Source organism: Taurulus bubalis (assembly GCF_910589615.1).
Source record: "Taurulus bubalis genome assembly, chromosome: 12".
Lineage (NCBI taxonomy): Eukaryota > Metazoa > Chordata > Actinopteri > Perciformes > Cottidae > Taurulus > Taurulus bubalis.
In genome coordinates this window covers 18591746-18614171 of record NC_136600.1, presented here as the reverse complement: position 1 = coordinate 18614171, position 22426 = coordinate 18591746, and the positions used below count along the sequence as shown (strand labels likewise).

At 44.6% G+C, this 22426-nt stretch overlaps 2 protein-coding genes across 3 annotated transcripts; both read right to left on the bottom strand.

Annotated features, from left to right (window-relative positions):
• Positions 1-599: 599 nt before the first annotated feature.
• Positions 600-800, bottom strand: lenep (lens epithelial protein; the record flags this gene model as incomplete). Its single annotated transcript, XM_079227017.1, has 1 exon — positions 600-800. The coding sequence occupies one exon, from the start codon at positions 798-800 to the stop codon at positions 600-602; it is 201 nt and encodes a 66-aa protein (XP_079083143.1).
• Positions 801-1378: 578 nt separating this feature from the next.
• shc1 (SHC (Src homology 2 domain containing) transforming protein 1) lies at positions 1379-21869 on the bottom strand (the record flags this gene model as incomplete). 2 transcript variants are annotated; one of them, XM_079227652.1, is made up of 13 exons in its annotated part: positions 1379-4115; positions 4286-4542; positions 5122-5238; positions 5474-5531; positions 5755-5902; positions 5997-6123; positions 6898-6949; positions 7299-7352; positions 8574-8693; positions 9701-9764; positions 10254-10324; positions 10563-10754; positions 21842-21869. In XM_079227652.1, the coding sequence occupies 12 exons, from the start codon at positions 10749-10751 to the stop codon at positions 3987-3989; spliced, it is 1386 nt and encodes a 461-aa protein (XP_079083778.1). In that variant the 3' UTR covers positions 1379-3986. The 2 variants fall into 2 exon arrangements, with proteins under 2 accessions (XP_079083778.1, XP_079083777.1); XM_079227651.1 differs by lacking the exon at positions 21842-21869 and having other exon boundaries at positions 10563-11183.
• Positions 21870-22426: the final 557 nt, after the last annotated feature.

Genomic DNA, 22426 nt, shown 5'->3' with positions numbered 1-22426 from the left:
TTAAAGTCTTATTAAAGTCATGTAAAAGCTTAGTTCGACCCCAAAAACTTTAGCTTTTCAGTATATGTTCACTATAAGACTAACCAAAACTAAATGAAAAGAAATGCAGACATATAGGTAATATTATTTCTAGTTATTAGTTCCTTTATTCATGGCACACCAGTGTGTGTTGTACAGTGAACATCCGGGTTGCCATTCCTCAAGATCTCAGATGAGCAGGGTTGAACTCAAAAACTTTGACCCCGTCTCACGGTGAATATGTGTAGCTTCTGTAAAAGTGTGTTTCCTGGGACCCAAGAAGAGCCTCCTACAGACACTGAAAAACAAATACAAAATATTTAACATATTGAATAAGTCTAAGATGCAGTACAAATATCCCTCATTGCAATTGCTGCTGTCTAAAATTGAAAACGAGCTTGCTAAGTGCTCAAGTGGTTTGTTGTCATACGAGACTCATACTTGCCAATGCTTTGCCAGCACCGCTGATCAAACACTTCATTCCCAATGAAATAAAAGCTGGTTGAAATTACACTATAGGAGCCAACGGAGAAAAAGAGAAAATCAATGTTTGACCACTCGATCTACTCTCTTTCAGTCTTTCAGTCCAGGATCTCTTTAATGCACCAGCAGCAGAGGAGGAAGTAGAGGCATTCCTTAACTGACTGGATGAAACCATATGCGACGTTTCCTCCAAGGACGTTCTTGCCTCTCCCCAGACCCATGGCCATGTCCCTCAGGTGCTGTCCCAGAGAGGATGAGGAGGAGGGCATGGCCTGAGGAAGAGGACGCTGGGGATGCATGAGGAAGAAGAGGCAGAGGCAACAAGGAGGTCAGTCGATGAGAAGAAATAGAAGGTGAGCTCTGACAAATGGGATCCGCCTGGTCCAGTGCAACAGCTGAGGTCTGTTTCGTATTCCTGGCACAGCTAGATCCTCTACTTATAACCTCCTAAACAAACCTTGGCAGCCTCCATTCACATCCTGTTTTTTCTTGACTGTTCCCTGCTTTCAAACATCTGCTGATTGATTAAAGGCCTTGTTTACCTTTGCTGTGGACTGTTCCTCTCTGTTGAATAGTACCCCACACACAGACTCTCCTAGGCCCCTATATTCCCTGAATCAGGCTCACCTGTTCACAAACCAGAGAGTTCTAGTCACTCCAACACAACTCCCACCACATCCCTCTCTTTGTTCAGGACAGTATGACAAGCCATCATACCTTCTAGCAGTGTGAGCTTTGTTGTTTCATTTTCCAGAGTTTTTTGGTGTGCTTTGATAGAAAAATGAAAGGGATTTTAAAAAAAAGAAGCCATTCCAACAAAGTGATAAACACTCAGGCTAAACACACAGTTACTCATATCAAAAGCCAAACTCACAAAGACAGATGATATACGTATTTATATATGCAATCTATATTTTCAGATACAGGTGTAAACAGAAATGTTTCCCTATAAACAAAACAAAAAGTATTAAAACAGAAACATCAAGTAAAAATCAATATCTGTGCACGCTATTTGAAAGTAACCTTTGGCTTTCACAAATTAAAAAGTACAACAACATCATCAACACTATCACCATCACCAACGACAAACAACACATTTTTTCAAAGGATTTTCATGCAACCAAAGGCATCTGTGATGAGCAATGATAGCACAAGACCGGTTCACTAATGATGCAGAGGGGCAGGTAGGTGTGTATCTCACACACTCGTTCTCTCTAATGGCAGATCGTAAAGCTCTGGTTTTCCTACAAGCACCTGAACAGGCAGAGTGCCTGACTGACCCAGCAGTAGTATATGTGTGTTTGTGTGCATGTTAGATTAAATGTGAGCTCGGTTCAGGGTCTGAGGGCGAGTTGACACTAAAAAGATTCCTTCTCATATTTCAAGAGTTTGGCCTGAATCTCTTTGACAAGCCTAACGGTCTTTAAGAAGATCTACCTCAGTGCTGTGGCGTCTGTGTTACTTATCAAATATGGCGTTAAAGCTACAACGATGAGAACAATGATCCAATACTAAGCTAACCAGTCAAAAGTGGATGTTATTTACAGATGCTCAGGAAAAAACCCCCACCCCGATGGTGACATCAAGTATCTGTGACTATAAGCTGTATGCAAAAATGTGCATCAGAGGAGATTGCCATCACTGGATCGGTTTGCGTGTTTATTAGAGTGTCATTTTTGCAGTCTTTGTTTAATTGAGAGGTGTGTGTAAGATTCTCCTGTAGTCCACTACATTTGAATTAAGTACATAAGGTGACTGCATTGAAGTGACGTGACTGCATTGAAGAAACAAGGCACGATTACAAAGATATAAAAAAAACATCATGAACTGAGGGCGGAGGAAGAGGAAAGGAGAAAACAATAGCGTGAACTTCTCCCCCTCCCCCTCAACAAATTGTGAAAACAGCATCAACAACATTTGGCTTAACATTAGCAATGCTCCCCCAAACCACTTCATTTTTTTTTTTTTTTTTTAAAGAGGACACTATTCCCTCTTGTGATTATAAAATGAAGCAACATCACAATATACAAAATTACCTAACCGTTACAATGACATAATTTGCATCATTTGCATCTATGAAATTCATTTCTTAGACTGTTCAACGTTTCTCATTAGCCAACGTTTAAAGGGGCCCCTCTTTAACTACTCTCCTTTCAGTCAGAATCCTCTGTAAAGATATAACCCATTAGATTGTCAGTGCAAACACATTCGAAGGAGTCAATGAAAAGCAACAGCTCAAAGTGATGCTCTTCGTAATGTAGTTCTTGCGTTCGTGGGTGACATCGCCGCACAATTTACTTTGCTCATTTTAATTTGCTTTCTAAATCTAAACTTGCTCCCAATGCTGTTAGCACACAAGACCGACAACTGCTAATAATTGTCATGGCTTTCTCTGCTGTTTGCGACCGAGGTCATGTTCTTTGGCATGACAGGTGGTGCAGACCGGGTGTGTGTTGGATCTGTGTTTACAGCGGGATTAGGGATACAGCTGTTTAGGTCCTCCTCAACTCAGAATGTCCAACAAGTAATGAGTCCCAAGATAACAGATGGAAATAAAAAGAGAACATGGTCATTGGTATAGCAGTCCCCCTAGTTGTGTATACAGGCTTTCATCATCACCAGGTATCATTCCGGGGATCAAAGTTCAAAGTCCTTAGAAGGAGAGTCGTTGGGAGGAGGGTGGCCCTCCTGATTAGATTGGAAGCAAACTCCTTAATGCATATTCATTTTTTTCTTTCTTCTCAAAGTCAGGTTTACTGCTGAAGTGCTTCAGTGACACTTGAGGGGAGAATTCATGCTTGAGCCTGGGTTTGTTTCTGAAACATTACCATCCAGTTTGTGTTTTTCCTGACATGCTCCAGCAACAGTCTGAAGAGGGAAATCATTTCCCTTGTATGAAACAACAAATGCTTAAAAGCAATGCAAATCTCATTTGTTGTCCCATTTATGCTCTTTTCTTCACGTTTCAGTTCCACTATTTTTTTTTTGTACAAGATTCCATGTATTAATAAAGTGTTCCGTCTTTTTTTTTTTTCATTATCGCATGTAAAGATGAGTTTTTTTCCTTAAAAAAAGAAAAGAAAAAAGATTGCATTTGTTTTCTTCCCGTTCTGAAATTAGCAACGGGTTCCTCCCTGGTTCACAGTAGGCTGTTGAGAAATTGCAGCAGTGCTTTTCCGTTTGTGGAGTGATGCGCCTGATAGTTGTTGGGTGTCGAAGACTGCAGGTCACAGTTTGGCTTTCAGAAAGGACAGGAGTATGTAGCAACAGCAGCAAGTGAGTGATTTTACAGAGAAACTGGTGATTTGTTTTCGTTTTTTTGGCATTCTTTGCAATGGTGTGTGCATATGTACTATTTTAAGTGTGTGTTAAGTGTAGCGTTGAAGTGGGTATTGTAGCATATGAAAGTGTGTTTGTCTTGTGATGAATTGCTGCCGGAGCATGTGTATATTTGGTGGAGTAAATTCATGAGTGTGTGTGTGTCGTCAGGCTCTGCGCTCTACTGGCTGTTGCAGACACACTTCGCTACCGGCTGAGACGATGGGGAGTCTGTTGTCCATGTGGTAGCTGATCAGGTGACTCACACTTTCAAACCGATGGTCTTTTGTACGAACCTAAAAGAAAAAAAGAACAAAAAAGTATTAAAAAGACAGGTTTACATACAAACCTGTACATCTACATGTTAAGAAAACACTTACAAAATGGCCCCTGACCATTCCTGCCTCTCCCTCCCCTTTGTAATCTCTCTTGCCCTTATGAACTCCTACTCCCTCCCCTGACTCACCACTCCTTCTGGGTCGACTAGTAGCAGGTGTTTGGGCTGACCCCCCTGCTGTCCCGTGAGGACATACTGTCCGGGCGTGGTCCCAGACTCTCGAACCAGAAAGTCTCCATCGCGGGTCAGCAGCCTCTCCGCTTCCCTGCGACTTAAGCTGCCGTGGAACCAGGCCTCGCACTGCAGCTGCTGCACCAGAGGGGGCGCTGTTGTCGATGAGCTTGGGCCACCGTGCCCAGAGACTCCCAGGGCATCGTCAAATGGCTCTTGAACAAAATAAATACACATACATTTGAATTATTTAATTTCTCTTTAGAAAACCTTGTGTGTATGGCTATTTCGGAAAAATGGTCTTCTTTCCATTTAGAATCAAAATGACTGGACCTTGTCCAAGCGAACCACACAGTTTGACAGTTGCATGCTAAACACTGATAGTGGACTGTGTCTTTAATGTGAAAAGCTTTATGCAGTCAACCAATCATGTTACAAAAATTGGCCCTGTAATGGACAAAGGCATTCTAATTCCCTTATCTTCCTCCAAGACGCCATTTGTGGCAGTCTCCACTCTTCAATTAGCAGTACACACTACTCTGCTCCTCTCCTTAGTCAATAATTAACCCTTAGAACTGTCCACATGGTAAAACTATTGCATGTTTGTGTTACTAGTAATTCTGGTCATTTTTATTACAATGTACACATCTTGTCATTTGCTGTTATCACCTTTTCCAATTATTTTCTCTACCTACACTGTTCCGTGAGTTGAGACAGCAGTCCATTTCAAATTGATTTCTAAAGCTGGTATAATATTCCCAACACAATATGGGTATACTGGGTGAAGCACTTACTCATGTCAAAAGCATCTCTGTGAGCATTTCCATTAGCTGCAACTGGGGGGCGGGGTTTGTCCACATTGACGTATGAAGGGTCATCAAACAGTTCCCGTCCGCCTTCTTTGGCACCCACTAGTAGAAGAAAGAAAAACACAGAAACAAGACCAGTGACCTTGACACATTTCCTCATCAGCCATGCATATTAAATGGCCATATGAGACACAATAAGATAAAACAGAGCACCAAAGACACAAGAGTGTGACTGAATTATGTCCCAATTGTGCCTGGCTGACAATCTTCTCCTGATCGAAAGTGAATGACAGAGAGAGATGCAGACAGAGAGAGAGAGAGAGAGAGAGAGACTCACCTGGTAGAGGCGGTAGAGGCTGCTTGTGAATGTCATTCTGGCCTTGCTGTCCATAAGGCTGCGAACACAGAGGCATATAAACAAATAATGAGTCACAGGCACATGTGGGCATACTCTTGTGTCCGTACATAAATAGATTCCTATTAAAAGGGTTACAAAAGGTTAAATGATGATTTATCTATCACAAACCAAGCAACTGCTATTGCCTTTTAATGTCCTAGGCTCAGAGCTAGGCAAGTCTGATACTTTTTCTGCAGTAGTGTTTATGTTTATTTTCTCACCAGTGTGGCACCTGGACGGGTCCTCATGTCAATCACTCCACCAGGGGGAGGCTGTTTTCCAGGGAAATTATTATAGTAAGGGACGTCAGGAGGTGGAGCAGCCTCATCATCTTCTTCCTCCCATGCAGAGCCGTCAAACGGAGCCATTCTGATAGAAAACAGACGGATACAGATTATGGGTGACGGAATACAAACACAAGCTCACATTTTGGACTCATGCGAGGGACATTTCTCCCATTTACCTGTCATGAGGTGTGACCAGCTTAGGAGGGTTCTTTAGGTACTGTTTGAAACGCAGTTCAAAGGCCTGACCGATGGTGCTGATGACTTCCTGGGCTAAACCCTCTGAACACTCCAGGATATGACACGCTGAAGAAGAGGAGGGACAAATGACTAATAAGGAAGCTGCAGCAACATGCATTTGAATGAAATATGTACTCTGTGTTTGTCAAGCTGCAGGCAAAGTATCCAATTCTGTACGCTTGAGCATTTTCAGCAACAGTATCTTCCTGTACGTGTGCCTTGCTCGAGGACACATTGGCAGTCATTTCTTCAAATAAATGACATAGAAAACATGAGGAATGTTTCAAGCGGTATTGTGTGTTTGTAGAACTTTAATGCACATGAAATAATTATTTTCAATAGTTGTCTTTTTGTTGCTCCTGAGATCTGCGACGCGGAACTGAGAACTGTGTTTTTGTTCCTTGTATTTATCCATCATTGCATGGAAAATCAAGTCCCGTGTTAATATATTTAGCACTTAAACAATAATAAAGCGGATTGTGCCAAACAATTAAAACAGTCATGGTACTTGCTATGCCTATTTGGTGGTAAATGTACCGTTTACTTCTTTCACTCTGCACACTGAGTCTAATGTCTCCAGTGGGATGCGTGTAAAATAAAAGTGAGAAATAAATAGAGCCATATCATCTATTTAATTAATTAATTAAAGTAATTGCTGAAAGTGCAGTCTCAACATCTGTATCACCATCCAATGAGACAGAATGTAGAGAGAACATTTGTACATACTGAAGCAACTTGGTCAGAGTTCTACTCAATTCGATCACTTTAGTATGTAGTATAACGTGTGTATTTTTCCAGAGGCTGCTTGAGTGAAGGTGTCATTTTGCTGTTCCTTCTCACCTCTCTGGTTGACTGGGTCTTTGGCCACATATGCTACGTACTCGGCTGTATCCTGAGGGAGACAGGGTAAGACAGTCAGGGGAGGAGGGAACATTGATTGGAAGACAAAGTGAAGGGCAGGTTTAGGATAGAAAAGTTGAAAAAAGAACAAGAAGAAAAAGATAAAGCAAAAGCTGTAGTCTGGAAGTCATAACAGAAGCTAACCAAACGTTCAGCTGAAAGAAGTGACAGGAAGTAACAAGATCAAGCTTGGAAGAGAAAGACCGCAGACCAGCGAGACAGTAATGGAGTGAGTGGCATTCATAGGAATAGACAATGACAGAAGACAGGAAGGAAGGATATGCAGGCTGAAGAAAGATGGAAAAAGGCCAGAGTGAGATTGAGCTGAGAGAGTGACTCACTGGGTCTCCTCCAGAGGCGAAGGAGATGGACTGCATGTGATGATTGGCGATTATCTGTGGAGAAAAAGAAAGAGAGAGAGAGAGAGAGAGGTAGGAGAGACAGAAGGAGAGCACGTGGGTGACATGAAGTATGTGGGAAGTGAGATGAAAGCATGTGGATGGAGAGACAAATGTGGAATCATTACTGAGAAAAGTGCTTTTTCCCTCCATTGAGAGGCATCAACTGCAGCAGAGATAGTGGACAGGGGATGGAACACCTTTTTAACAGTCTGCAATAACCGCCCATGTTGGATCAATAACAACATCAACACTAGCTAATGCGCCTCGCATAATGTGTGGTCCATATCCGTGGCTATAGTTGTGAATGGATATATGTGCATGGGATGTTTCTTTGTGCTACGTGTGTGCACTGCCATCTCCCCGAAGAAATAAACATCTTTCAGCAGCTATTAAGTCATAGATGGAGGATCACATCCCGCCCCGTGGCGATGCAGGAGGAGAGACGGTGGCTCAGAGAGATCTGTGCTGCATCCAGAATAAATGAGGGAAACAAAGTGGAGAAGCTCTACATGTTTCTCAGTATCACCAAAAAGGTCACAACACACAGTGCACAAAGATGATACTTTGAGTTAGGTTGTGTCTTATTTTAGAAATGTCGAGTAAAAATATATAGTGTATACAAATCATTTCTTAATAATGTATTATACAACATTTTTACATCATTTAGGTCCAACCTTAGTTAACTAAAATCTCATTATATAATTAATTAGAGCGTGAAAAGCAGTAGGAATAATTTACATGCATCTTTTAAAACATATCCTTGGAAATTATTATAAAAATAACCCTGGGCAGGTAATAGAGGTCAGTGGATATAATGATAACGAACAATATCAATGCAGTTAACACAGCCAACACAAGCTTGGAAGGACAAATAATCAAAACACTTTTAAAATTACAATAACATGATGATAAAAATAAATTAAAAAAGAAAAATCCCATTCTGAAGTTGACCTTTAAAAAAACTAAGTCTGTATAATCCTTAAATCCTCATGAAATCCCTCAAGCAGAGAGATCCTCAAGTGTACTCTGCTTCAGTAAACTGCACAGCCAAAGTGCGCTCTGGATACTAAACACACCTCTGGCTGCAACAGGGCTCGAACAGTCAGATGCATCTTTGACTCAGTCAACTCTCAGTCAACTCTCTGGCGATCAGGGACAGATCTACCTCACCGACAGAGCTTTTGAGGAAAGATTCACACAAAACTTCAATCTTACCTGTTTGCAGTCGGCGGCCAGCAGGTTGAGGCTGCTGGTTGAGATGGTGAGGCTGATTGTCATGCCGGCAAACTGCAGGTTACTCTTCCCCAGGATGGATGTCATACAGCGAGAGGACGGCTGAGAAGGGCAAGGATGCGGTCCATGAGTAAAAAACAAACAAGGTGCACAAACAGAAAACAGCAGGTTTTTTTCTTTTCTTTTTTTTTACTTTAACGAGGCACAATAATCCGTTGGGTCCTCCCTGCATGTGCATGAGCCTGGGGGCGTATGTGTGGACAGGCCTGTGTGTGTGGGAGTGGAAGAACAGCTGCAATTGTGAAAGTGATCCCGTCTCCAAGGCCAACTGTGACCAATGGAGAGCAGACAGGACAGTTCACATACTGTAGGCTGGGCCAAGAGCATCACACAGACCACGCAAGCACTATTGTGCCAGCCCGTTTATCCCAATCCTCCTCCTGTTCTCATGGCTCTCATCCATATCTGCTCCAGAATATTTGCCGTACGCTGTGAGAACCACAGCATCAGGGCAAGATGCCCATGCTCAGACGCATTGACCTCAGTCCAACCAAACCAGAGAGACTGCTTTTAGCTATTCTAGTTTACATCCTTTAACTGTGTTTTGTCTGGGGCGCCAGACATTCCTTGGTCGGATCCCACTACGGCAACAGGCCGCTGGATTTAGGCACCTGTTTTATGGACCGCTTGCGTGGATGTTTTTAGTTTTACAGGAATACTGTGCACAGATACATGCAGTCTGAACACATGCAGACTGTCGGCTGTGTCTGCTTGTCTGTAATGTCTCGTTGGCCTGACAAAGGCTCCTCACATACTACTACTCCACCTCTCCAGCCTCCCTTGTGACAGGAGGGCGGGAAAAGGGAGACCAGAGAGTGATTGGTAATTACCTGCGAGTAGCCCACTAACCGCAGAAGTGTACAATCATCCTAAATCAAGAATGTGTGTGTGTGTGTGTGTGTGTGAATAGCCAAACTGACCACAGAGTGGACAATCAAGCTAAATCTAGCTCTTATCCAGAGAACCCTTCCCACTGCTGCCCCACTTAAGCCATATAAATAAATAATGGCCTGTAAGGGGGTGTGGGTGTGTGTGTACATGCCGTGTACCTTTCTCCTGCGCTGGGCTCCTTTGGCTCCGGGCACGGCCTCGCACACCACAGAGATCGCCTCCCTGAAACATTGACAACATACAAGTGTTACAATAGCATGCCATTAAGCACACCTTCCCCGAATCACAATTATTTGGATTAAATAGGATCTGGCGGTGGGTGATTGAATTTATCGTCCCTAAACTGTGCTCGTTTTTGCCATGGAGACAAACATCCCTACGGAAACCAGAAGAAAACCACCAGGATTCCAGAACATTCTAATTTAGGGGCTGCGAGAGCTGCAGGCACACACAAACACACACACACACACACACACACACACACAGACACAGACACAGACACACACAGACACACACGGGAGAAACAAGCAAGCGAGGAAAAGAGAGCAGCAGCGGGACAGAAAGCAAGGTAAGCAGACAAAAATATAAAAGAGGTGAGTGCTGTTTCTCTAAGTCTGAGCACACTTCTATCGTCTCGCCCCCACGTGCAAAACTCAAGATCACATGAGAGAAATGGCAAGCCAGCAACAGATGAGCTGTGTGCAATCTCACCTGGTGACCTGAGTCCTGGTGTTGAAGTCCAGCGCTCGCATTGACTGCAGCACCTCCACGCAACCCATGTACTGCACAGGAAACAGGAAGGCGACACATTAGAGTCAGACATTTCCTGCATCCCACTCCATTGGACAGATGGAACACAACAGAGGAAGAAAGCAAAGACTGTTCTGTATGCATTTCTGCGTCGGTTTCTAAAAATGTGAGAGGAGGGTGTATATATGCAAAGAAATTGTCTGGAAAGAAGGATGTGTAATTATGTATATTAGTAAGGGGGCTTAGTGAGAGAGCGTGCCAATCACTTACGCGGACACTGTAGGAAACGCCGGTGGTGCTGACCACACCGTCGGAGTGCAGCCAGCCGCGGGTGGGCTTGTTGACAAAGGAGCCATGGCGCGTCCACTCATCTCCTCCCAGCTGCCCTCCTTCCACCCGGGCCTTCCTGGACGCCCCTTCCGCCCGGGCCTTCCTGGACGCCCCACCCAGCCGGTTCATGTCCTGCAGAGGAGGTCGGGGAGGGGGAGAAGGAGCGGTTAAAGGGGGAACTGGGTGATGAAGTGGAGGGGAGGAGCTGGAGCTGCTCCGGTTGTCGCCAGAGAACTCAACAGGAGTGTTGGGCTGCTGCGGCCTGCTGGAGGCCTTGAGTCCTGGGAGAAGAGTGGCAGAGACACCCAGGCGAAGGGATCCCATCCTGGGGAAGAAGGAGCAGAGGGTGGTGGGGCTGTTCTCAGCCGGGCGGGGAGAAGAGGGGGGCAAGATCGGAGTGAGAGACGAGGAGGAGAGAGAAGAAGGTAAACCAGGGGAGGGAGTGAGCGGCGTAGCAGGACTGGAAGGAGGGAACGGTGATGGATTGGAGTTTGTGTCATCAGTTGAGCTCAGCGACTCACTCCGAAAATGGGTGTACTTGGTTTTTGGGACAAGCTCCATAATGAATCTGCAGTGTCCGTTTTTTTTTTTAATATCCGCACAAGTCCACACGGGCTCTAGTGATTCAATCAAAGTCTCTTTGTCTCAGTATTCAAGGTTTTTCTCTAAAAAGGACACACAGCCATCTGTCTGTCTCCCTCAGTGTAAGAGCTGCATCCATCTGTCTGGTTGTCTGTCCTCCACTCATTACCAGGCGGCCAAAACCAAACTGCTTTAAAAGCGGCTTCGTTCACAATGAAAGCAGGATGAGGAAAGGCGCAGAGGGAAAGTGGGGTCTCCCAGGTAATGGTAGAATGCAGATGAACAAAGTTTTGTTTTAGTGCACCAGGGCCGATCATGTTGTCCTCAGTTCACTTTTTAAAAATCAGCATTACTGTTCATTGTGTTCCCAGGGACTGATGATGAAATGGTGTTTTTAGCTCTCAACAAAGTGTTAATTTTGCCATAATGTAAAACAATATCTGGGAGTTTCTTGTCCCAACTTAATAGTAAGGGCCAGTTATCCAGCTGTCGACAGCACCATGGAGAATCAACACAAGTGATTGTCTCTCAACGCCTCCACCCCCCCTCGCATGTGTCTCACTGCACTGAGGGGTGCGCTCTTGTACGTGATGTGTTTACATGTGTGTGAGGAAGTCTAAACCGTCCCTGCCCACAATGCTTCTCAGATTATCCGTGTATGTGTGTGCGCAAATGTGTGCATGTGTGAAGCGGCTCCCCTGGGCAGCTCTATCCGTCTTGACGTGTGCCCATAAAAATCCTATTAGCGGCCAATGAGGGGATCGCAAGGGGGCTGCACGCACAAACACGGCAGCAACACACACACACACACAATTGCTCAATACTACAGTGAGCACCTGCAGAGTTCAATGAAGCTCAGAACTGCTAAAGAAGAGAGGCTTACTGATGTATGGCTCGTATCCAACGCAGCACACTTTCTTTAACACCTATCTTCTCAAATCTTTCACTCCCTCTCTCTCTTCCTCCAAATGATTTCATGTCCTCTCTGAATGGCTCTCGCCGTCCCGGCGTCTCCTTCTTCCTCGTCTTCTCTCCTCTTCCAGATCACTTCTGGTACTTTCTCTGCACTCTTTCCTCCCTTGTCTCGGTCTCCTCTCTTCTCCTGGAAGCCCTCTCTCTTCCTCCACACAATGTACTCTGACAATCTCTGTCTCTCCAACGCCTCCGCCCTCTCCCGCGCCACCACTTCCTCTCTCCTCTTCCAGATGATCTCTCCCTCCCCCCCTCCCTCGTGTGCCCGCCCGTTCTCCAGGCTGTCCTGTTTAACACTCCCTGTCTAATGTATTAACGGGGATCCCTGTCTGTCTGCCTCCCTCACGTTAAAGGATGGCTACAGCCTAGGCATGGTCACCTATATAGACACCAGTAGAAATCAGAAAGACAAATAGTTAGTACTTAAGACTGGGCCGGCAGTGTTGGGCCCGTTCCTGACAGAAGTTCCTGATATGGCTAAAACAAGCGAGGTTCAAGTGCGTTTCCTCAAACTGGCCACCTCGGTTAAGATATTGTTTTTTTCTTTCTAGAGCACCATTAGGTAGTGATAGGTTGAGTCTGAGATGTTGTCCGTGTCTGGTACAATGACACACACTGTAGTAGCACAGTAGTGATGCAACACCGGAGAATGTAGGTCATTGGCTGATGACGACTACCGGTGGGCTTGTTGTGATGGTAATGAGACCTGATTTGTCGGTTTTGAACTCCCAACCTAGGGTTCCCTGAACGGTGCTGGATGCTCAGAGTTGAACGTGAACTCACTCACCCAGCTGGAAAGGCTCAAATAAAACTGCACTTTGTTGTTATGCTGATCTCTCTATGCACCTCTCTTCTCACGCCGTTGCGCGTTTACTGCCTGGTTGAAATACCTGAGAGAAGAGCGTTGACACAGCGCCATGTGATATGACCAAGCCAAGTGTTATACTTTGGAACCGCTTCCTTCCTCATGTAAGGCAGGGCTTATCAAGCAGCAGGTTAGCTCTCAGTTCTATTACAAACTACTCAACAGACACCGCATAACATCTCATATTCTGCATAGTCCGGCCTAGAAGGCAAACAACAGTCTGTTGACAGTAACAGTCCCAACGTAGCACAACAACCGTCTGCAACCGTTTGACCTCAGTAGGAGGCAAGGCTACACCTACAGTCCTGGAGCGAGCACCGAGGCCGACACCTCAGTGCCGTTTAAGCACTCGTCTTATTTACAATCTCTTGACCTTTACTCCCTCACAGGAGAGCCAGGTTTACACACACCTTTCCTCGACCGCTTACACAACGTTGTAAATTTGGCACCGAAGTTTCAGTGACGCAGAGCGAGGAGGTTGATTTTTCCCCGCACACTAACATTTTAGAACATAACCCTGTCTGAAGTACAGAAAACCAGCTTGTAGTGGGCGCTGGACGCATGAAAAAGGAACAGTCGCCTCCACCAGTCTAGCACCACAGAGGGACTTGTCTAGCAATTCTAGCTAGTCATCCATCTGGTCTTGGCCAAAAAGCACCATGGAGGATCCAGTCATACTCACATGCTGCCAGACAGGCTGGGATGATCTCCAGAAAGCTGGAAAGAAGTATGGCTGGAAAAGTCACAAAAGACACCCGGTATTTGGACAATCAAAGAGCATGTAGAACAAACAAAACAGTCACACCGCTAATAAAACCAGAAACTAGTCTTGAGAAGGAATTAGAATTTTTTTTAAAGGCAAAAGATCCAACAGAAATGGACATCAGAGAGGAATATCCAGGTGTGTTCTCATACACATGGGGGCTGAAATGCTCTTTGTGAAGAGTTAACCCTCTCCCTGCCCGAGGATGCGTTAGTGCACAGAACACAGTGTAGGTCAGGGGACTGCAGAGGAAATGACCCTCGACATGAGGAGAAATCCACACACAGACGGTAAAAGGAACAGACTGTCCCAAACGTAGCACCTCTAGCAGAACAGAGTGATGGGTACAGGTGAAACCAGTACGATAATCTAATTTATCCAGTCGTTCCTGATAATGGCACATCAGCTTGACTGATGAAGATGGTAGTTGCCAGTGACAAAAGGTGAGATGAGGACAAGCGAGGCTGCGCCGCCTCACACAAGACTACACAGAATGGGGAGGGGGGAGACAGGTGACCTGAAACAACCCTGAATCTCAGAGTCTGCCGAGCTCCGCATAGACAAAGACCGTCTAGTAAAGAAAAGAGCAACCCTGTCTCAAGGAGAAAGTCTAAAAACTGCACACAATTATGGACTTAACAAGTCTACCGCTTATTATCTACTAAATATATACAGTTACCTAATGGAACAGCACCGGTTTTAAAAGACAAGGGGAAAAAAAGGACTTTACATCTTGTTCCGTCTGCAGCTGCTGCCCGTTGCTATGGCAACAGACATTAAAAAGAGATGCCTGCGGAGGATAAACACGGAGAAGTCCTGACAACTGCAGAAATCTTTAGACAAAGAGATAACTGCTTTGTCAAATCACATGACAGCAATTAGTTGCTGCATCAAAGGCTCCACGTGAGAGTTTTTTTTTTTTTTTTCAGACAACTGCAGGAAAAACTAAAAGACTAACAGAAAGATCAATAGGTTTCAGGAAATGATCAAAGTTTGACTGGCGGCGCGCCAGCAATAAAACCCAATCAATGTTGACATCCCAAGACGGCTGCATGCACTGACTCCAACTAGGGAATGTCAAACTGGACGTCTGATATTATTTAAAAAGTACAATAGTCACTTTTCTAATAACAGTATAAACAACAACTACACTCACCATTTACTTCTAAAAGACAACACCATGTTTAGAAAACTTGCAGAAAACCCTGAATATTCTATGCAGCAGTTTAACAAAGATCAGGATTGTTTTACATCCTGCAGAATATGCACTTAAAGAATACAAAAATCAGAAGTCACAAAGAGAATCTATATTTACAAAAAAACAAAAGAAAGTTATTTCAATTGTTTGGTATAAAGTGAGTCTAATCAATTTCCATAAGACTTTTTTTTAATGAATGGCAAAGCATAAATAGTTCTCGTTTTTGGTTTAAAAAGCATACAGTTGATAATCCATGGTGCTTCATCTAAAGCTGGGCTCCATGTTCACATGGGAACACGTTAATGTTTAAACAGCCTCAGACTGTCCGGTCATCCGTCCTCTCCTTCCTCTTTCTGGCTCTCCGTCCGTCCACTCCCTTAAAAACGTGCTTCTCCTCTGATCCTCTCTTCTGCTCGATTAATTCACAAAGTCACTGCCGGCAGCTCCTCTCCATCTATCCTCTCCTCCGTTTGGCTGCCTCCTCTTCTCTTCTCTTCCCTCCTCCCTCTCTCTCTCTCTCTCTCTCTCTCTCTCTCTTTCTCTCTCTCTCCCTCCCTCTCTCTCTCAGCAGATGGTGAAATGGCAGTGCTGCCAGGATGGACAATGGCACTCCTTCATTGTGATCCTCTTCTCCCTTCACGTCTGTCTCTCATTCCCACTTTCCTCACCTCTGTCTGTTAGAGGGACGGGCACGCTGTCTGTCCTCCCCTCCTCCCAGTCTGGGTGGGTGATGCTGCCTCCCAGTTTCTCCCTTACCGCCTCTCTCTCTCTCTCTCTCTCTCTCTGTCTCTGTCTCTCTCTCACACACACACACTTCTGCCTTCCCCACCTCCTTTTCTCCCATCCTACCTCCTTCCTGTTTCATCCCCTTCCCCCCACTTCTCTGCAGCCTCACTCATTTAACAGTGTACATGTGTATGCACACTCCTGCACATTAATGCACACACTCCAAAGGGAGATGGAGATGTGGAAGGAGGGAGGGAGGGAGGGTGGGGATGTGTGTGTGCGTGTGTGTGTTGGGGGGGTTATTCAAGTCTCCTCCCTTATTCATGTTTGGTAACCTGAGAAACAGAGTGAATAAGAGAGAGAAAGAGGGAGAGGGAGGATGGAGACAGACAGAGGAAGAGGGTTCACCCTCCCTCTGGGCTGAGCAGAGTGTGACATCAGGTCACTCTATAACCTTGATGAAAGTGGACAAATTAAAAGAAAGAAAAAGATTGTCATTCACATGATAAACATTCCCTACTGGTTGTTACTACAAGGCTAGAGCTCTCTAGGGGAAGAGGACAGGTTCTTACCAGGCGAGCACAGCGACAACAACAACAACGGAGTGAATCTAAAGCAAACAGAAAGCAGAGATCCCACTGATAGGTCCCGACATTCAAGCGTATCTGATGTGACGGCAGCGCTACGGAAAGAGGAGGAAACCACCCATAGAGTGACACAGGAACACAGCACAGTCGATAGCAAAGAGTCCTCAAATGACACCCCGGGCACACAGTCGCTGCAGTACCACGTTTGACCACTACGCCGCCATCATGTAGTCGAGTGGTGCACTCAGGGGTGTTTTAAGGATAAAAATCAGAGAACTGCAGAGAGTGTCATTCGAGGTAACATCACCGTACGCCACACTGGTATGAGAATGAAGAGACCCGTAACTAGTGAAGCATTTGATGGCACACTATGGCTTATGGTTGAAAATAAGATCATGTTGTATTTAACAATTTCATATATTTTGGTAAGTAAAAGATATATCAAAAATCTGATTGTTTATTCGGTACATCCTGCAGCTGATGCAGTATAATGCAATCAATTGAAGCAACATTAGAGAACACTTGTAAAAGACTGCAGAAGTTTTAACCAAGTGTCCGTCATAAACTAATAACCACAATACATTTACATGCACACGGCTGCACGATCATACACTGGGACTTCAGCTTTCAGTTGGACATGACTGTAGAAGAAGAGCCATATTTATATTTCAGACTGCTGCAGGGTAAAACTTTTAAATGGGGAGTAAAAAGGGTTTGTTTTCTCAAATCATCGACGGGGGTGCAACAATATAATGCATCATACTGTATGTGCTTGACTCCATACTGTGCTTTGTTCAGAAACTGTTGAATTATATGCCCGTTTTCTGCTGTTGCTGAGAATCTTAATGGAGCACACAGAGCTCCAATATATATATATATATATATATATATATATATATATATATATATATATATATATACACGTCTCAAGAGTATATTTCATGATATCTTCACAATGAATAATAAAACTGCAGTCATATTCGAAATAACTAATTAAGAGCATTTTTGCTGTGATCGTGCAGCTTTGAATTTACATGTCATTAAGTTAAACACCAATATTTAACCTCTCACGAACATAAGTGGGAGGGTAATTATATCTGTCCTCTCATGAATCTCTAAATACTAAACAACTCATTTACTTTCTTTTTGACATTATATTGTGGGGAGAAGACGCAACTCCTTTGCCAGGCCGTCACACTGTGCTTTAGATTAACAGGTCGTATCATTTAAATGTCTTACCATGTACTCCATTGGCCAGCACAGGCTGCCTGTGAGTCTGTAACCCTAAAAACACCAAACTGCACATCAGCATACTGTATACACAAAAACTGAAGGAGCCAATCACAGCACGCTCCAATGCCGCCCTTGCAAATACTTGACTCCCAGCATGCTTTGCTCCCAGAATCAGCCGTGGAGAGAGGGTCACGGGACCTCCTTGATATAAAACGGCCCCGTTGGTTTATCACACAGAAACACAACGCTGACGTAAGACGGAGAGCGCGAGATTGAGGGGTAGAAAGTAACAGGAGCGAGAGAAGAGAGGCAATACTCCAGCGTGCATGTCGAAACACACTGAGGAATGAAAGGAATTAACTGAAAGGACAAACATGTGTAGGATGGTTGTGTCTCGGCTTGTCCAACGCGAGTCAGCCAGTGAGCAGGAGATGGAAGAACTGTGGGAGCTGCAGCGAGTCAGTAGATCATACAGTCAGAGACTAGACAGAGATCTGGATCTAATGCACACGCTGCAGGCAGGGCCATGTCTGGTCTTATCCTATGTGCGTGCGTGTGTGTGTGTGTGTGCGCGGGTGTGTGAGTGTAATCTGATTTGACCCGCCTCAGTCACCCCCTTAGGTACACTAGGCCAAAGACATTTGTAAACGGGCCTAGTTGTCACTGACCTTTTCCCTTCTGGACTACCGCCAGCCTGAGACACTGTCCAACATCAGTTCACATTATGGAGACAAGAAAAACAATAATGATGACGATGAGCACAGAGGGAGAGACGCGTGACGGACAAGAGAGAGCCTCCGATTGGAAAAGACGTGCAAACACACACACACACACACACACACACACACACACACACACACACACACACACACACACACACACACACACACACACACACACACACACGTACATACGGACAGAAAAATGGCAATTAAATTTTAAAGAATTAGGGGTGAGGGTGAACATTAGATTAGACAGGCATTCAGCAGGAGGCCTTTCTGCTGGTTTCATAGCTCACCACGCACACAGCAAACATGTGAGCTGGCTATTTTGGGTCGTGCCAACCCCCCCCCCTCATCCCCTCCTCCTCCACTGCCTCTAACCACACTCCCACATCTCTATCTCCTTCCATCATTCTCTTCCTGTTGCCACTCTCTGCCTCCCTCCACTTACAACTTCCCCCCCCGGCTGCGGTTTATTTGTCATAAACCGTGTCGTTTCCAAAGTTCCCATTTGTACACAAACACTTTCTGAGTAACAATTGTGTCAATAGCATAGAGTAGTGAACTGGTCAAGTGCCAAAAAGTTGGAATGGAATGCTTTATCGGGTCTTGTTGACATTTATCTCTGATTAGTTATAACGTTGCCAATTTGATCCTAAGTTTTACTTTTCGTGCGGCGGCTTGTGGTAAAACATTACAATGTGTTGTGTTTAGGAAGTTTGGCTTGATTTGTAAACAAAAAAAAAAATGAAGGATGGCATTAATGTTGCTCAAAGCAAGATATAAAAAAAGTACATGTTTGGTATAGTTACAAAAATCTGCGTATATTTACATCACATTTACTCATTTCTGTCCGAAGCGAAGTGCAAAGGAGGAGCAAACTAAGCCACAGTGGATCAAGGAGATGCCGTGCCTCAACACTGCGGTATTGCATTGGCACCGGACCCGGTGTGAGCCTACTTCCACATTAACTATTAACCAGGCTTTATTTTACCAGGTTGAGGTGAACATTAACATAACTCAAAGAAAACTGAAGGGAAGCGGTTTCTGTATGCAACACTAAAGCTAGCAAAAAAGTAAAAGTCCCAGTTCTGCAAACAGAAAGAAAGTAATTCAATAGCGGGATTCTTCGGTTTTTGCCATCCTACACACTGCTTACATCTTTTAGATTGTGTTATCTCATTTAAATACATCTTGCAGTATCCCAGATTTCCAAATATTTTTATTTTAATAAAAAAGGCTCCAGACCTGATATTGACCAAACCCTAAAGTGATCGTTCTTGGCAGAGGTACAACTTCAGTCTCACACCCAACACATTAACTACGGCTAGACATGGGTGGAGGAGCCCTGATCTGCAAAAGAGAGGTGAACTATACAATTACAATCTTCGCCAGACATCAAGACACTTTCAATTTAAATGACACTACTGGTTCATACGTATAATCTGTGTGTGTCAAAACCAATTATAAACCAATCAAAGCCAGCCAATCCAAAAGGACCATTGACTTGAGGTCTGATTTTCTTTTTCTTCATAATTTACACTCATTTCTCCTTTTTAACATTGCAGGACAGGATTTAAATCAGACTGCGGTTAACATACTGTGCAGAACACTGAGTGCAGGAGGACGCACAGCTGAGGCTCCGTTCCATTGTGTAGAGGGAGAGCCGGACAACCACATGCTACGACCTCAAAAACAAACTCAACAACTTGCTTCCAGAACACACAGCCAGACACAATCAGAACATACAGCCAGACACATCCACCCACACACACCCACCCACACCCATCCTGTCATCAGCCCTGACATGTTTAAAGCAGCTTAGTACCTCACCACCGTGTTTTTATCAATAGCCAAGTATCACAAGACTAATTCAAGGCTAATATCAGCGCTAACATTCACCTCTGACAAAAAATGACTGTGCTTGTCTGAGGGCGGGTGTATGGCCATGTGCATAAGCACGCACACACACACACACACACACACACCTGTCAAAGAGAAGCTGTAACAATCACAAGTGTCCCGCTGTGCCGTCACTCTGGACGAAAGCTTTCACCTCTGACTGATACGGTTTGAGCAGAACTGGACAGATCCAATTTTAATCAAGTGGATTTTGGATTGTGCCAACGGTGTGATAGAGTGGCCGAGATGCTTCGCTTTGACTGACAGATTGCGTCTTGGACTGTGTGTGTGTGTGTGTGTGTGTGTGTGTGTGTGTGTGTGTGTGTGTGTGTGTGTCTTGTTTGTCTGGCTCCTGACACATGTCTGGTCTGAAGCTACCATTTTTTCGAGATCAGTTGTTGATTGGACCTTCTCTTCTCCTCCGTTTCATCAGCGGAGATAACTTCCACCATATAATATCATGTCAGGGGCTGCTGGTCTGAGCGGTGTGGCTGACCCTGATAAGAGCTCTGAGCCCACTCCTTTCAGTCGCCTCAATCATCCCCAATGCCCTCCAGCCCGATTCCATAATAGTCTGTCTGTCCTTCACTCGTTCGTGGTGAACTTTGAGTTACAGTGACCTTGTTTCAACACATCTGAGGTGTGTTTTGCTGATCAGTCTCCATGGACACGCTCATCAAAGGAGGAAGAGAGCAAAACTGTAAGTTTGCTGCGTGCTTGTTTGCAGATCTGTGTGTGTGCGTGCATGTGTGTGTGCGTGCATGTGCGTGTGCGTGTGTGTGCATGTGTGTGTATGTGCACTGATAGGCTATTAGGCCTGTAGCTTACCTCGCTGACCATTTACAGCAACTTGGATAGATTCAGCTCGACTGACTTGTTTTCATGAGTATTTCCATTATCAATAGATCTGACAATTACGTGCTCAATCATGTTGTCTCTATAAAACTAGAGAATAGAGAAAAATCTGGATATTTCAAAAAAGGTGACTTGTTCAAAACACTTTTTTTTGTCTGATCAGCAGTCCAAGATTAAATGTGACTATCATTTTTAAAGAAAAGCAGGAAATCTTGACATTGGAGAAGATGGAACCAGCAAGTGTGTGGCATGTGTGGCTTTAAACAGTTAATTGATTATCAAAAATGATTGCCAATCAACTTTCTATCATCGATTAATCATTTCAGCTCCGACTCAATCTGAGGATATTCCTGTGTAGGAACCAAAAGGCTCGTTAGTGAGCTTTCCTCTCTTCATTTACTGAGAGGCATCAGCTCGAGGCTACTCAGTTGACTTTTCATCATTGCCTATTTTAAACTAACTACAGTTATTCGACAATGTGTCGCAACTCCTGAGACTTCAAGCTCAGATGACGAAACCTGAAAGCTCGACTGACAGCGCGAGGACGAACACTAGTTAAACATTTATGCTAAATTGCGCTGAGAGCAGTCGGACCATGAGCAACATGTTCTTCACCGACAGGCTCCACGCCACCGTCTTCACGTTACACCGGGCGGAACAATGCTTCCCTGCAGCCACCGCCGAGCTACGCGAACTATCTCCTCAAACTCTTCATATGTGCAATAACTGCGGCACACTGACGTGCGCGCGCACGCACGCAACAGAGCTCAAACCATGCCCAACAAAGTGTGGTGAACTTTAACGAGCAACTTACCAGCTCTCTTCCTCCCTTTCCCTCGAGTTGCCCCTCCTGCCCACAAAGCTGTTGCTGCTCAAACTTCGGCCTATTTTCATCTATCAGGACACAAAGTCGATGGTTTTGTCCGCCAGGCGCCTCGCAGTTGTGATTAACTTCATGAGAGATTAGTAAACTTCTTCTTTCCTCTCTCTTTCCTTCCTCCTCCCCCTGCCTCCCCCTCCACGGTCACGACAGAAGCCACTTCCGCGAACAAATGGCAACGTCATCTGGCCGCGGATCTTCTGAGTGTGCGTGCGTGCGTGTGTGTGTGTGCGTGTGTGTGTGACTGTTACGCACCTGGCCCATTCGGTGGAGATTGCGTAAAAGTAGAAAACCCAGACCGTGAGTCAAATGCATTAACACGCAAGTTACCTTAAATACATATCACATGCAGTGTTTTGTTTTCGCCGTGAGTTACCACAAGACTCCAATTGCCTGTAATAATACAAAATTAAAATTAAAAAACACTGTTTTATCATCAACATTTTTTGTTTATCTTTAGCAGCCCTGACATATTGGACACATTTACATTTTAAAATATTAGGCATAAACTTAAAGTTT